Here is a 17,500-nt window from a genome sequence, read left to right as displayed (position 1 = left end):
TTTCTTGTTTTTTCTTTTTATCCTGTTTTGATTTATTGTGTAGCTAATGTTTGTTGTTAGAAATAAAAAATAAAAAAAAAAGAAGAACAACAAAGAAATATAGGAAAATGTAAAAAGGATTTTGCGGGACGCGCAAAACCTTCGCTAAACGTCTTCAGCGCAAGCACCGGAAGTCCTCGCTAACACTATGGTTACTAACTAAAGAGACCACTCGCTGACCAAAGATTCCGAAGACTCCTGGTACGAGAGTGGTACGGGAGAGTGCGGGATCATGTTGAACGAGTGGTTGTTCCGGTTTGGTGCTGATCCTCTGGGTCAATAAATGTGCATCCACGTGAATTGTAAGCCGATCGAAGCATTTTCTAACAGGACGCGCCTTTGCTTGTTGAAAATAATCCACACTCTGATTAAAGCACTGTAAGTACTTGTGTTACAAAGTACATATTTATTTTAACAGTGATTCGATACCGTAATCCGATTTTGCCTCGATCTCCTCCAAACCATGCTCCGGAAGAGTCACTATCAAATAAATCTGAAAAGTGAAAACCATGGCAATTTTCTTCTTCAAGGGTTAGAAGTGTATCCAGAGACATGAGCTAACGATTTTTTTTTTTGCAAGTTACAACTTATTCGTCATAGCTTTTTCAGGCGTCGCCAGTTTGTCATGTAATTCTTAACAGTTTCGATTTTCATTTGCAAGTCTCGACACACGATGAGTCTTAGTGCCTCTAAAAATCAGCTTCAATTAACAAAGTGAGGGCTATCAGATTTCAAAAGACATAGCCGGCTTTGCCCTGCACGAAGAGAACCTTACACCCAGTGTCAGTTTTCTCTTCAATTGTTTTTTCAGGCGACCTAAGAATAAAATTAATTTACTTAAAAAAAAAATACTCTGGAAAAATACCAACCTAAACTGAAAAAACATTGCAAAACCAACCCTTTGACCTAAAACGCACGTGAACAGCAAGGCATGATATCTCCAGGGCATCAATTGCATTTAAGTACACTATTCCAACTGCGTTTGTCATCAGACATAGTTCGTTGCTACTCTAGTTATAAAAAATTTAAACACAGCTTAAGTTAAAAAGTTACGTACAATTCAAAGACGCGGATTCAATAGACCAATTCGGCTAACTCTATGTTGTACCCAATTTAAATCTCTCGGGGTTAAGATTCTTTGCGTGTTGAATTTGCATGACAATGAAACATTTACATTTAAATGATATGGAAATTCTTGGAACAAAACGTTTTATTCCCAGAGGATTTGAATTGGGTACAACATTGAGTTAGCCGAATTGGTCTCTTTCTCCCAGCCAGAGTAGCAACAAACTGCCTGTTTATCAACCTTGTGCAATGTGAACTGTTTGTCATGTTGTCTTCATACAAAAGGGTGTTTAAATGAATGCTCAACGAATTCGAAATGTAATCCTCCTCTTTTGTACATTTTGTCTCCGACAAAGTATGTTACTGTCCAGCATGTGAACAGTGCGAACTGTTTGGCATGGTAGTACTTCGTAAAAGGTTTTTAAATGAATGCTCAAGGAAATCTAGCAATCCTGTTTTGAATCCAACAAAGAATGTTTTACTGTTCAACATGCGACAAACTGAAGAGATATATTTGGATTATTATGGGCGTGGGAGAGCTCACCTATGGCCCTCCGTTTCATAGACAGGATATCACATACACAGGCCAAGACAAATTTAACATCTGCCCAGTATCACATTTCCAGCTGAAGCGAGCAATGCTGTGTTGAACAATCCTTTCTACCGACCGTAAAAATGACTTCACAGAAGCAGAGTTTCCCATCTTTCGCTTCTGTTATTTCTCTGCTGTCAATTGCGTTATATTGTGCCGGGTTTCTACGGGTTGAATTTGAGTTAAGCAAGCACATGAAGAGAATAAATGTTCTCGAGAAGGCTGCTGAGCTTCATTCGTCGACAGAAGGATCCACCCTCTCACGGCCAACAAAGAATTCTCCAGGTAAATTGTTTCTTAGCGCAGTGAATTTTCAAAGCCAAGGCACTAGATGTTGGTCAGCATTGTGGAATTAGCACCGGAGACGATTGTATTGTGGACCTTTCCAAAAAATAATAAATCGGGCAAACAGAATGGTAAAAAAGCTCGGTTTACAACTTGCGTCAAACCCGATACTCAATGTAGTTTAATCCAAACTGAGTGAATTTTAGGTTTGTTCAGTGCTTTGGTACAGTGATTAGCGGTCTGGCATCTTTTTGATGTTTTAAATACCTTAGTGCATATCATACTTGATACCTTTTTCAATGAACGCTGAATTGAACTTTGTTACATAAGAGATAATCTTTGCTTGTCTCTTATTTGAGGATGGTTATATAAGAAGAGGGGGTCCGATGACAGTTCGCGTAGCATTTAAAGAAAACAAGAAATATTATTTACGTATTGTAAGAATGAAATCTAAAGTAATGTCTGGCTTTTGTTTGACTTTTGTGTGGGTGACCCTATGTGCGGGTTGCGCCATTTAAATTGATGGGAGAAAACCTCATCATAGGTCTGGTCTCCATGCTAACGTGTCTGTCAGGCAACATGGCCTGTATGATTTCGTTTGCCAAAAAGGCCAAAGCCTCACATTTCACATTAATATCTTACCCCCATATTGCAACAATATGCTGATTTTTGGCAAGCGGCCATTCTTCATCATGTACTTTCAGAATATCTCAGTAAATCCCATAATTTCATAAATTTAGTTTTTGTGACGTCATCACTTTACCACTCTATTAAGTGATCAAGTGAAGAAGTGACCTTAACCACACAAAACGTTTCCAAGCGCGATTTGAAGTTGTCATTTCTCGTTTTCCCATTCCCATTAACTCTGTGATTTATTGGCCAAGCGAGTTCTATTAAAACATCTCTGCCTTTGGTTCGGATCGCATCCACATATGATGGGTCTCATGACTCAGGGAGATGCAGCTTAACAAGATTGTTAGCAAGGTAGACAAGGTAGGAAGTGCACTGAAAACTGAGTCGCTTCTTTTTATTTGCCTTTTTTTAAAAAAAACAGGCTCATATAAGGTACATCGAAAGAGGCGAAATGCTAATCCAGTCCAGAATGCTACGAAACCAGACATCGACGCAGAAACGATACTGAAAATGAGGCAATTTTTATCCGATATGAAACCACAACTCTGTCAATGGAAGGGTGCCATGTGCCCGTCAGGGCCTCCAGGCCCTCCCGGTCCACCTGGACCGATGGGAGAGACAGGAGCCCGAGGACGAAGAGGGCAGAAAGGAAAGAACGGGAAGAAGGGAGATCGAGGGATTATGGGATCACCGGGCAAGAACGGGAAGCAAGGCATGATGGGACTTAAAGGATCTCAAGGAGATCTTGGACCTAAAGGAATCAAAGGAGACATTGGTCGACCAGGTCTACCCGGAGTTAAAGGAGAGCGTGGTGAATCTATTTCAGCTCCGACAGTTGTTGTTTCTCCTGCAAAGATGACAGTAAACGAAAGCGAATCAGCCTCCTTTCAATGCTCAGTCACAGGAAATCCCGAGCCTGCAGTGGTATGGAGTAGAGTGATCGATCAGACAGAGGTGAGCCAGTCAGCGGTATCAGAAGCAATGTTGCGTTTATCGAATTTGAAAGCAAGTGACGCCGGTTTTTATCGATGCTCAGCGACGAACATTTTGGGAAAAGCTTCGGCAGAAGTCCAACTGATAGTTACTTGTAAGTATTCATATCTAAAGTTGTCAGACTAATTTAGTTTCCTTTGCTAATAATCGACTGAAAAAAGAAGTTAATGTGGTGAAAAGGTTGTTCTCATTCATCGTGGCAAAGTGAGATAAGAAGGTAACTGATAAAGTGATTAAAGAATCTAACCCACCCACTTAACATTGCGCGCCCACATTATTTCAGCGTGTCCGAAACTCGGAATTCTGTGACTGTTTGAAGTAATCTGTTTCCATCGGGTATCAAATGGGATATATAATTTTGTTTTCCACGGGAAAACAAGCTACGTTTATTAGAAGTTAGTTTCTATTTTTATTTATGTATGACTCTCTCTTCGCAACATGTTATGGAGTGTAAACGGAATCGTTGTTGAGCCATCTTCTCTTGGAATTGCAGCGAAGATTACCGCAATTGGGAATTTCTCGAGGACCAGGGGGCGTTTAACGGCTGGAACAATCAGAATCAGTGCATTAACATTTCTGCAAAATGAAGAAATAACTTCTCGGACTACATATACATTGCAAGGAATCACAAACAGCGAACTCGCCGTCGGATCGATATAAATTCTGTTCAAATATTATATGCGTTTCTTCCGCTGTCGGAGGCTGCCGGCACATGAACACAGAGGCAAAGCAAGTCTTCGGGAACATCAGAATAGAATACTCATCTCTATCCCAATCAGTAAAAAGCCTTCGTTGTTCATTTCGTTTTGTCACTGATAACAAAACTGCGTTTTGTGAAAGGAAGCTTTTGTACGACATTTAGATTTTTGGTCTGGAAAAGTAACTGTAGAGGAGGTCAGAGGGATCAGCTTATCTTTAATTTACACGAAGAAGAAATTGTTGTTGGATTCAATACCCGTTTGAAAACTTGGTAAACTTGAAAAAGAAGAAATTTTACGAACGTAGAATACGAGCATTGCATCCAATACTACTACAACCGTGTATTGCAGTGCGCTTGCTGACAAATGTTTTTATTTAGTTCTTTCGGTACCGCTCGCATCATTTACGAAGACCGTGCAAAAAGCGAATTAAACTATCTCGCCTTTTTTGTTTCCATCGCCAACTGCTTGGATATCAAATAAATATAGGTTGCTTGCTTAAAAAGATTCAGTTAAAAGTTCAAACAACCAGGTACTACGCGTGTAAACTCCCTTTTCCTCTTGAATTTAGTACAAACGCATCTTCATGCTTCATAGAAAAGCGCGCGAAATAGCAAGGTAGCCTGCAGTTTTTCTGATCAAAATCCATTTAATTTCACAGAATATTCTCCCCCCGACGATCTTGGAAACATTTGTTATTTCCCTGACAAAGTTTTGTTCGATTTTTTCTCTAGCGATACTTGCCCATTTATGGCAGTAGACGCTCCAAATTCCCGGATAACAACAACATCAACAAAGGCGCGCAATGTTAACTTGGTGGGTCAGATTCTTTAACATGATGACCGACGGCCCGGCTGCTATTCTATTCGTTAGATTCCGGAAACCAAAAATTGTGGTTTTAAAGAGCGTTATGACTGGTAGCGAACTTTGTTTCACTGTAAGTTCCTTGGACGAAGTTTATGCAACTGTTGTTTACGAGTTTTAATTTCTGGAATTTATAAATTAATTTAAGGGAATCCATTATTGTTTTTTTTTTACTTTCCCACAGCCCGTCCTATTATTTCGCTTCAACCGGGGCCTCTTTACGCCCTTGAAGGAAGTAATGTAACGCTTCCAACTTGTCATGTGACAGGTCAGCCAGCGGCGGTTGTCACCTGGAGTAAGTCGTTTGGTCAGCTGCCGCATGGGAGGGTGGAGAGTAACAGAAGCGTCCTAACACTTTTTGACGTAAGAAGATGTGATTCAGATGACTAATTCTGCAACGCGAAGAACACGTTGGGGAAAGCTGCTAAACGAACTCTATTGGTTGTGGTATCCCTTCCTCGGTTCACTTTTAAGCCGCCTTCGAAGATTGCTCGTGGGATCGGGGGCAACATTACTTTAAACTGCAGCGCTGCTGGGCATCCACCACCAGTCATTACCTGGAAGCGACAAGGTTCTCAAATGCCAGTTGGGCGAAGTCAGCAGATCAATGGCGCCTTAGTTATCAGTGATTTTAGAGAGGAGGATTCAGGAAATTACATTTGTGTTGCTGAGAGTGCAGGGTTTTTTACCGCTGAGACAATAACTTCCGTGAAAACTTTCAAAGGTGAGTTAGATTTCGGTTATTATTCAATGAAGTAATTGTTGGTGAAGTGATGCCATTTAAACAGAGTTTGTTGACAACCATGAACAAAAGAAAGGAATAGTCTTGAGCCAGTTTCACTATTAAGAAATATTTTTGTTTTTTTGAGAAAATGGCAGTGATGTATTCATTATGACGAACTTGCATCACAAAAATACATGGAAAGAAAAGCTCCTGAATCAGCTCATTCATCAAGCAAGACAAGAGTTGTATCCAGTTACATCAACTATGCAATAGTGGTCCCCAGTACTGAAATTATTCTTTTGCACTTATCATTTCGTGTTAATTACACTTACTAGCCTTGCTGACATGTGAAACACTGAGGGTGATTTTAGCTGTATAACGAGGTTAGCGAGGAAAATTAGCACAAGGATTATTCTCACGGAAATACATTTACTGCCGCCTTACCGTTGCTCATTCAGCATGGATGGGCTTCTAAACTACTGGAAAATTGTCATCCTTTTCGTGTTTTGAGACTAAGCATTAGTTACTGGTGCATCACACCATTCAGTCACTGACAACGACTGGTTTGCCACCAATGAAACTTTAGCATGATACAGAACGACGGACAACAATCAGTAGGTGTTTTTATGCACATGCTTTCATGGTTTCAGTAACCAACATGTCGGTTGGTTACGCGGGCACCACAGATTTTGTCAGTACTTAACGAGGGATTAATAAAGTTTGACTATGTACTTCACCTTTCTGCATATATAGCGTTAGTTGCAGTGTTGCGCATATCTGTCCCAGCCAACACATAACTGCCCATAGCTTCTTCATTCATCGCCTCCTTCCTTAACAAGGCTCTAACAGGTTTTTCCTATTTCTTTGGACAGTTCGCTTAGCAAATGGCGGAGCTTCTAGCGGCCGTGTTGAAGTCTTTTATGGTGGAGCCTGGGGAACAGTTTGTGATGACGTCTGGGACCTCAATGATGCCAACGTGGTTTGTCGCGAGTTGGGATTCTCTCGTGCATCCTCTGCTCCTTGTTGCGCAAGGTACGGCCAAGGGACTGGTAAGATCTGGATGGATGATGTCAGTTGTAATGGAAGAGAGTCTTCATTGTTTCAATGTGCACACAACGGTTGGGGAATTCACGACTGTGGCCACGGTGAAGATGCAAGTGTGGTTTGTGTCTAAGACAAGGCGATGAACTTTATTCCTCATGTTCAAACACGCTGTCCATTATCGCAAATTGGGTCTGTATTTGGTAGTGCCACACGTTATCTGTTTCCTGCATTAAACATACCGGTGTTACGTTCTCTAAGCTTGAATTCTCAACACAAGATACGGCTACATCGACACCTCAGGGAAAGCAATGAATCCAACGACAAAAGGCTAAGACTGGGTAAAATCCCGGAAATGAAAGACGACAAAAGCAAAGCTCGTCAATCGATAAAAATTAACTGGTCATTGGAATCGCTCAAGTATACTAAGCGATACTGGACCAAGTTATCCAAGGTATCCGCCAGCTAGAGGCGCTGGCGCGGCTGGCACAAAGAAACACCTCTGCTGGCAAAGATACCACTTCGAAAGCAAATGAATTTGCTTCACTTTATGAAAAGCTTGATAACCCAGGGGCCCGTTTGTCGAAAGTTCAGAAAACGTTTCCGGCCCGAAAAGCCATCTGTGAAATTGCCAACCGCTTGGCTTGGAAAGCCGATCTGTAGATCTTTTAACACGTTTTCAAGGTACCAAAAAGAAAAATAACTGTGAAGTTTGACAAATTAAATCCTCTCCGTTCTTGAGATACAAAGGGAATTGTGACACCCGAAAATGGCCCGTAGAGTTTCGGGGCTTTCGAGAAACGGCCCCCTGGCATCTGCTACAAACAGAATGGCAAGAATTGCGCTAGAGGTAAAACAACTCAAAAGTTTGAAGAGATCGGGGCTTCTGACCGAGGCTCGATTATAATTCAGACTTACTAGTCTCTTTTCCAGGTCTAAAAGTTGACAAGTTCAGCTGTAAAATAAGCTTATGAGGCTAATCTAAGCTAAAAAGTAAAAGAATAATACAAAAATGATCCTCGCATTTTTCAGGACAATTACACCAATTGTCTCTAAGAAACACCGAAAAAATCTTTCCGTTGTTTCCGAGTGACAATTGCTTAACTTGTCCAGGTAAGTGCGTGGATCAATTCTCACTTTCGTCTTTAAAAGGAAAGGAAAGGAAAGGAACTTTATTTAAGTGTCTAGTCGTTCTAGCGCTGGAGCGCTAATTGGGTACACTGTAAACTGAAATCCACAATGAAAGTAAATCAAGTCAAATGTCGGTTTTTGAGGAGAGGGCAAACCTGAGTACCCGGAGAAAACCTCTCAGTGCCGAGTAGAGAACCAACAAACTCAACCCACATATGACGCCGAGTCTGGGAATCTAGCCGGGGCCACATTGGTGGGAGGCGAGTGCTCTCACCACGGCGCCATCCCTGCACCCCTAACCCACACTTCAAATATATACATCTTTCATTCAATATAATATTAGCTGCCACTTTTGTATTTGGTCCTTAGTTTATATTTAGTGTGAGAGATCGAGGGTCTTTAAAAAGCTGAACTTACTTCTAAAAACGGATCGACATTACTCAGTCTTCTCGGATATGACGTGTGCACTACGGGCACCATCTTACAACCCTTGCTGGTAACAGTACAAGGCGTTCAGAACGCACACACTGTTCGAGAAGAGTGGAGATGTGAGTTCCGGGAGGCAACAAACACAGAAGAAGGGGAAACTTGGGCAGATCGCTCGTTTAGATGACCTATATTTTTGCAAATGTCAGATGACGTGGTGGTTATCGTAAAGTGAAATATATCAGTACACTTAAAAATACTTCAGGGGAAAAATAACAGGAGAAATGTTTATGAGAATTACGTATTGTTTTTTTTCTCAAATGCCACAGTGGCAAGGATAAACAGAACCATTGATGGAGACGACTTGGGATAACCAGGGGCCATTTTCTCGAAAGTTCCGAAACTTTTCAGGCCTTCTCCGGGTGTCATAATTAAGAACGGAGAGATTTAAGTCCACAAACTTGGCAACATGCTTAAGGACCAGCTTATGAAAGCAAGTGGAAGGTAGTCTCATAAATGGCTTTCCGGACCCGAAAAGTTATCGGGACTTCCGAGAAAAGGGCCCCTCATCCGCAAAGACCTAAAGAAATTGTAGTAGAAAACGATACCAAAGAGGATAGAAGTCTTGTTAGATTACCACACAGAGATAGACTCTTTACCGAGGACACTGGGAACGAGGTATGCTAAAGTAGGATCGTATTGAACTTTTAATATTTGCCTCTTATTCCCAAAGTTACATTGAATGGTTGCAATCAAATACAAGTGAGAAATTGAAATAAAGCGACGGCAGACAATGCTAAGCCATGACAACCTTTATTTACGACCCAACAGCATTTAGCCATCGACCCAGTGGAGTAAATAGGGTAAATACCACTTGTATCAGTTGTGCCGTAAGTTGAACTACAATTTATGTACAACTATGCTACACTTCTGTCTGCGTAAATGCATATTTTAATTCGCATGCAATTTATTGCCCATGCACGCTGCAGATGTCGGAGTTCAACTTCAGAGAGACAAATTACGCAAGAAAGCTTCCCGAAAACATAAACGCCAAATCTGATAACCGAGTGAAAAGCTAATTGTCATAATCCGAGGAAAGTTACAAACAATCTGCTATATTTCGGCATTTGCTCAGGATATGAGAGATTTAATCGCCTTTAAAATTGTAAACGTTAGCCTTTGTAAACTATTATTAACCATTAAACCCGTGCTTGTCAAATACATGCTCTACTATTCCCAATTCTTGATAACATACGAGACTCGAAACTTTCGTTGATTATTAATCAGTTATGAGTGTAGACCCTTCCACAAAATAGGGATGGCATCGGTCCTGTTGGTTAAAGTTAGGCAACCTAATGCACAAGAACCTGTAACTGATCTTTTTTTCTACATCCGCAAATATCGTTAAGACCTGCAAGAGGTACTACGCATCGTAAAAAAAGCAGACTTTTATACAATAAAAAGAGTAAATCTTGAATGCGATTATTGCAAAGAGATGTAGAGTTTGACTATAGTAATCTACAAATATAAATCTCAGTATTCTCTTATTACATTAATATACATGAACTGCCACGCATGCCTTGCAACAAATATTTTAGGCGTCCCAGTCCGCATGAAACGATCTCTCACCTCTGTCTCGAGAAGGCCAGACACGCAGGGTTCTTACGTTACGTTCAACTGAAATGTAAAATTCATTGTAAAAAAACATCTTTTTGTTAGTATGCTGCATATCGGAGAGTACGACCATTTACGCATGCGCTGACGGAATGTTTGAACAAAAGAGAGAGACGCGGTACCTCAAGACATGGCGCTGGATCGTCGTACCAAAAGAGTCATCCCGGGTTTTCGGCTCGTGCGATCGCTTTTGGACGCAGTTGGCCCTTGGCTGCTTTAGGATACCGACCTTCCTAGCGGTACGACATTGAGGGAGACAACTGTCGGCCCCTAAACCATATGAGACAGATCCCACTTCTACTCACATCTCCAAACCGCCCTTGTCAATTTCGCGTAAGATTTCGATGGCTTAAATGTCGGTAGTCGCGTAGGTCTGAGATGAACCCATAGCACCTCCAGCTCAAGATGATATAAAGCGGTCAGGGCCTTGAACTTAACAGTCAGTATTGATGTAGAGACCCAAGCCCCCATGGACGCCGGACTTGCGATTCTTTAGGCACAAGTTATAACCAGGAAGGTGGAGGTAAAATTCAGAAGCAGTATCATCATAAACCCAAGTTTCAATGAGGACTTCTTAGACGGTGAAGCCAATTGCTGCTTCCGTTTATCACCAAAAAAGTACAAAGAACTAGCAAGCACTTATAATTCAAAGGGTTAAAACTGAATTACATCTAAAAATTGTTCAACATTAGTCTTCTCGAATAGGACTTGTACACTACGGGCCTTGCTAGTGATAGTGCAAGGTGTTAAGAACGCATACGCCGCTCGAGAAGAGTGCATGGAGCTGTGAGTTACCGGAGGCAATAAAGACCGATAAGCACAAAATTGGCGCTACAGGTGTGGCAAGTGGGGAATTTGCCTCACCAACTTTCAACTTTGGAACAACTCAGGGCTGGGCAGCTCGTCTTGATGATGGCAAAACCCCAGGAGACCATCCAGAAACTGCCGAAGACTACCTACTTCTGGTCTACTTATTTTGAAGCGCTACTCCTCGTAATTAATTTAATACTCGACAGATTCATTCAACCAGGATACAAATTGTATTCCCGTTTAGAGTCACTTTTGGTGAACGCAGTTTAGTAACGGGAATGATTTTTCCAAGGATCTTGATTCTGTCTGTGATTTTATTCGCCCTTGTCACACGGCGGCCATATTGTCCCGGGAGACCAAAAAAGCTTTGTTTTACCACGCCAAGCCTCGCAGTGGAAACCATGGGGGTGAGGCTTGGCGTGGTAAAACAAAGCATTTTTGGTCTCCCTGGACAATATGGCCGCCGTGCGACAAGGGCGAATGGAGACGAGTTGGCACGCAATTTGCTGCTGCCACACGGACAGTTACAAAACACAGGTCTCAGGTCTCAAGTCACAGGTGTCTGTTTTAGCAATACAGAAACAAACCTAAACATTCGTTAAATCTAACCTTAGGCCTAAAAACTCTTGTTTAGGTCTAATTAGGCCTAGGGTTAGCTTTAATGAATGTTTAGGTTTTTTCTGTATGGGTAAAACAGGGACCTGTCACCTGAGACCTGTGTTTTGTACTACAAACGCACAGAGCGCAGCTTGGTACTGAGACAAACCTTGGATTGCACGATGTAGTGGCATATGTGAGAAACTCCCCAATGAAGCTGTTGATTATTTCTCGTAGTTTATAACCTTGTGAATTTACTTCTTGTTGTACCTGCTACGAATGCTGTGAGTGAGCGCTTGGCCTCTGCTCTTAGAGGGCTCATAACATATCTTCGAACAACTATGTCGCAAGAAAGATTTTAAAATCACTGCAAGATTCTCCACGTTCACAAAAAAATCATTGACAAATAGGTCTTATGCATGATGACGTCATATGCTCAAAATTCGTTTGCACAGAATTATTCACATCATCTGGACATGCAATACTGTTCCCACATGGATTTTCTTTACAAGTTTGCGCCTTTCAGTGGGATTTAGCTCATGCTAAAATTGACAAGTTTTGATTTTCGAATTCGAGGTTTGTTGGTGAAATTAGCTAGTCCGGACGTCATCAAGCATAAGGGCTATTAAACATGGCAGATATTGGAAATAAGTTTGTTTCAACATTAAATGACAGGCAAACTGTCTGCTTCCTCTTCAAAGCGAGTCTAAGTGGGAACTTTTTGCGATGGCATTAGTTCTACTTTACATATGAATGAAGCCTAATCTTCACAACAAAAACTTCGCACTCACACTCGCTGACATGAACTCGGAAATGGCCTATTAAAGCTAGCTTTCTCAAACCGTGTATTGAACACTAAAACAAACTGACAACTGATAATTTCTACGAAAGTATTGAAGTTTGATAAGTTTTTTTTTGCTAAGGTGGAAAAGGCCAATTAAGGTTTTCTTACTTTTTCGTTGAACATGATGAAATGCTGGTGTTTGCCAAATTTTAGCGTTCAGATTGCGCCAGATTGCATCCTTGAGTACTTAAATTTTCAAAATTTCGCAGGAGGAGCATGCCATCGGAACCCCTACCTTCTCGTGCCTTCGGAACTCGTTAAGCCTCATTAACACTAGCAAGTTTTCCTCGACAAGTTTTCGTTGACAGTGTAAATGTAAAAATATGACAATTTTTTCTTTGACAAGTGTCCTTGTTCAAAAACTGGCATGCTAGTTTTTGAACAAGGACACTTGTCAAGGACGAAAATTGCTAGTGTAAATTACTTGTCAAGTATACTTATCGAAGGAAAATTTGTCATATTTTTCATTTACACTACCAAGGAAAACTTGTCAAGGAAAAACTTTTCAAGGAGAAGTTGCTAGTGCGTAGAGTCGGCAAGTTTTCTTTGACAAGTGGGCTTGTCAAGGAAAACTTGCTAGTGTAACTGAGGCTTTAATTTATTGGCGGTGTCGCGCTAATATTACACATATTAAACAAAATATTGTGAAATCGCGCGGAATATCGCCTAATACTTAGCCGACGATGCCGTAGGCCGAGCTGGCTAAAATCAGGCGATATTCCGCAAGATTGAGCAGGATAATTGTTTTATTATTCAACACACTGATGACAAAGCACAATTTTCTACGTTTATTGAAAAAAAAAAAGCTGGTAAAACTACCATTTTTCTCCGCGGCACACAAAATTACGTATATCGCAGGATATACGTTGAGTACGCAAGACGAATATTGAGCGCGCTATGACCATATTTGGACATTGTCACAATGTGTTGAATAGAAATTAACAATTATTCGCCGAAGGCGAAGTGAATATTGGTGAATATTTACCGAGCCTGAGGCGAATAATTGTTTGTGTAATTTTCAGCGGTGAATATCAAGAAAGTTAAAAACAACGGGCTAAAACAAGATAAAAAGGCACGAAAAGTGCTTGATTGGCTTAGCATTCTTTTAGTATAAATACACAGGTGATTATACAAATCGTGCGCTCTCATTGGCTCGCTCTCTCGGATTATCACCCGTTAATCACCTCGACGGACAAAATGGCTGCCAGTAGTGGTTTTGCCAATGTAAGTGAAGATGATTTCGCGTTGAAATGTGTTTTTTTTTTTCTCTATTTCGAAATAATCACCTGTGTATTTATACTAAAACAATTATTCGCCTCAGGCTCAGTGTTTTGTTGTTAAATATTCACCTCTGAAAATTATACTAACTCTAGTTATGCCCCACCAAGGAAAATTCCCGGCGCCGCCCCTATAAAGAGGATGAAACTGTCAAAAATGATTTTCAAAATCAAAATGGGGCATGCCACTTGTTCGGATGACATGTACTTTGCACATGTCGGGTGAAGAAGGAATAGTCGTAAGAGTGAAATATGCCATTTCACTGAAAAGACTTTAGGGGAAAAAAGTTACAGGAGAAATGTTAATGAGGTTTGCGTATACTGCTTCCTTTTTTATTAATGCCGCAATGGCGAGGATAACAGGACCAAATATGGAGAAGACTTAAGGGTAACTTAAAGATGTGTTGTATAAAACGATACTCGACAGAAAAAAGAAAATCTTGTCAAGCACAAGCGAGAAATAGAAATAAAACGACGGCAGACAATGCCAAAACACAAAGCATGGCCGTTCATGACAACCTTTATTTGCGACCGAATAGCATTTAGCCATTGACCAAGTGGAGTGAAATAAGATGGATTAAATACCACTAGTATTTGTGCCCCACTATGAACTGCATTGCAATTGTAAAACACTAAGTTGAGCTGCAATTTATATACAATTATGCTACACTTCTGTCTGTGCAAATGCATATTTTAATCTCACATGTAATTTATTGCCCACGCTGCAGATGCCCGGGTTCAACCCAGAGACAAATTACGCAAGAAAACATTGAGAACATCCCGAAAACATTGACAACAAATCTGAAAAACCGAGTGAAATGCGAATTGTTATAATTCGAGGAATGTTACAAACAATCTGCTATATCTCGGCATTTTTTCAGGATATGAGAATTCTAACCGCTTTTGTAAACGTTAGCCTTTTTTTATAAACACTCATTAACCACCAACCCGGGTTTGGGAAAAACTTATTCAAATGTTCAAACTATACCCAACTCTTGTGAAATATGAGATTCGAAGATTTCAAAATGATCAGTTGAGTGTAGATCCTTCCACAAAATAGGGACCGAGCGTCGGGCACCTATAGGTTAAAGTTAGGCAACATAATGCACAAGTACCTCCAACTGGTCTTTTTTCTAAACCACACAGTTCGTTAAAACCCATACGAGGTACCACGCATTACAGCGAAGGGTGAAGTGTCCCACCTTGTAAGAGACTTTCAAGTCTCATTTATGTAAGCATTGCTACGGCAAAATTAAAAGGAAATCAAGCACAAGAAAATGTTACACTACTGTGGTCTTCGTAATATTTCAGCGAACTATACTAGCCATAACTTGTCTAGCTAGGTGTCATCTAAGTACTTCAGAGATCTAGTTTAAGTAATGATCCGTGTAAGGTGGATAGCAATTTCCTTTGTTATGCGGCAACGGGGCTTTCCCCACATAGGAATGTTATCATTTTTACACAGAGAATGCATAAACCTACAGGAAAGCCGTTAACGCAATAAAATTCATTTACAGCCCACTTTGAAAGGGTGTTTTTTTGTGTTAAAAGATTTTGACCAATCACAAGAGTTGAAAACAAAAGCCAAGAAACGTTTACAATTTTACATGTTCCCCACATACGATTTCTGTGGAATTCATTTAAACTGAGACCAGATGAAAGATGGAAGATGGTTGGAAAGTAAGGATGAATATAATACTGCTTTTATGAAGTTGTGTTAACTTTTGCTGTTTAAGCCAATCAGAAGTAAGTACAGACAATAGAAAAGTTATCACCTTTTTGCATACCAATTGAATTCCAACATGTTCGTTGCCGTTGTTGCTATCGTTCTTATCTGGACCGTTTCTTAAAATGTGTGGCCAATTCTAGGAAGGGCTTCGTTACAACGGGATGGCGTTCTATATCTACAACCAATTCCTCCTTTTTTTTTTCCATGTTTGAACAGCATGTGTACAAATTATTTGCAAATAAAACGGCTACAACCATTTGCCCTCGGGCATTCCACCAGCATTTCCTAAGAGACCCTTGCAAAGAATTAAATACGTAAATATATGAATACAATCTGAGCCATCTAAAAGCCTCCGACAATGTTGAATGCTCGTCTGGAAAATGTTTACAGCACTGACTATTTTCGTAGTTTAAAGTTGGGCCTTGGGACGACCAGCGTGGACAGACTCTATTGCTTCTTTAAAAAGACGTAAGAAAAGATCAACGTTTTCCCTGTAGGAATTATGCCCCATAAAACCAACACGCCACACCTGAAAGAATGAAATTCAGCGACAGCTAATTAACAATTATTCACCGAAGTGGAGATAAATAAACTTTCCCTTTCACCGACGCAGAGGTGAATTGTTCTAGTATACGCAAGTCGAATAATCAGCGAATGAAAGTGTTATCTGGCACATGGGAAAAGTCATTGTAGTGCCTGTTGTTATTGGGGCCCTTGGAGCCGTATCAGTCAACTTTAAGGAGTACATGAAGCGAATCGACGTGAATGTGAGGTTGGAAGTGATCCAGAAAACAGCATTGCTGGGGATAGCTAATAATAATAATAATAATAATAATAATAATAATAATAATAATAATAATAATAATAATAATAAAATAATAGATCGTGAAAGCAGTCTATTCATTAAACTGACTTTCCACACATTAGAGACACTGTCTATCTTAAGTCAAGAAGATCGCATTGAATTGCAAATTCCGCATATTCTTTGTAAAATTTGAACTACTGAAAGTTTAGGAGAAACGAAATAATAATAATAATAATAATAATAATAATAATAATAATAATAATAATAATAATAATAATAATAATAAAAGATTTGAAAAAATGAAAGCAATCTTGCTACACATTCGGTACCATTTAAAAACAATTCTTCACTGTACTCTGCGAAACAACGTTAAATGCAGGGGGTTTGTAACGAGCGATGACACACGACGGTGGTTCTTCGTTTTCGTGCCGTCTGTAATACTTTATTTCCTAGATAACTGAGCCATACTATTGGAAAAATCGCGGAGCGATTTAAACAGCACGGCGTCTTTTTCAAACCGTTTGCAACGATATCGAAAGGCTTTCGATATCGTTGCCGTCGTGTCTACTTGATTCTTCGAGAAAACGTAAGCTCTCCAGTCATTGTTTAGATAATAGGGAGCTTAAGTAGGCGCGTTTTTGAGACGCGGACGGCAACCGGAAGTGTAATGTTTTCCCTTTTAACTTGTCTTCACACAAACACATTTGCATTGCTAAGTATCTTGTCCGCATTAGAGATGATTCGTATAAAAATCTGGGAGACACCACTGTCCTGGCACGCGAAATGTTCTCTTCCGGTTTCCGTCCGGTCTCAAAAACGCGAGTGCTTAAGCTCTCTATTGGCTGGAGGCGCAACGCGGGCGGCTTCAGGTATGCAGCAACTTACCAATCCTACAGTTGGTCCCATTCCACCGACAATTTCCAGCTTGTACCTGCAAAAAGGTATTTTAATTACAAGGATTAGTGCTTTGTACAGGAAAGAAGATGCACATTTCGATAAAACATTACACGCTTCATTCCCTTTCGGCCATACTTTTTCATGAGATATTCTGGCACAGCTTTCCAGTCTGGAAATCCTTCAGGGATTTTGATGCTTGTTACCGTTGGTAAGCGATAGGCCTAAACCAAAAAAAAGAAAGGAAAAAAAGATAAGAAAAGAAGAAAAGACAGTGAAAAAACACATGCATAACCCCTTTTGGTTGGTAGAACAGCGGTTTTCTTTGAATATTTGATTGGCTTGAAACCACGAGTCACATTCATAGCCAATCAGAAGT

At 40.3% G+C, this 17,500-nt stretch overlaps 1 protein-coding gene and 1 pseudogene across 1 annotated transcript in view; one reads left to right on the top strand and one right to left on the bottom strand.

The window, feature by feature from the left end:
• The first annotated feature begins 1,277 nt into the window (after positions 1–1,277).
• LOC138051086 (macrophage receptor MARCO-like) lies at positions 1,278–7,067 on the top strand (annotated as a pseudogene).
• A 7,130-nt stretch (positions 7,068–14,197) lies between these two features.
• LOC138052784 (alanine--glyoxylate aminotransferase-like) overlaps positions 14,198–17,500 on the bottom strand; it is a 19,231-nt gene continuing 15,928 nt past the window's right edge. The window contains exons 8-10 of the mRNA XM_068899362.1: positions 17,260–17,345; positions 17,113–17,158; positions 14,198–15,951 (exon numbers count right to left, since the gene is read on the bottom strand). Of these exons, the coding sequence (XP_068755463.1) occupies positions 15,832–15,951; positions 17,113–17,158; positions 17,260–17,345 (252 nt within the window). The 3' untranslated portion in view covers positions 14,198–15,831. The remainder of the gene's footprint in view (positions 15,952–17,112; positions 17,159–17,259; positions 17,346–17,500) is intronic.

Source organism: Montipora capricornis, chromosome 6 (assembly GCF_036669925.1).
Source record: "Montipora capricornis isolate CH-2021 chromosome 6, ASM3666992v2, whole genome shotgun sequence".
In the NCBI taxonomy this organism is placed as follows: domain Eukaryota; kingdom Metazoa; phylum Cnidaria; class Anthozoa; order Scleractinia; family Acroporidae; genus Montipora; species Montipora capricornis.
Note: the sequence above shows the minus strand (reverse complement) of the source record. Positions and strands in the feature narration are given on the sequence as shown.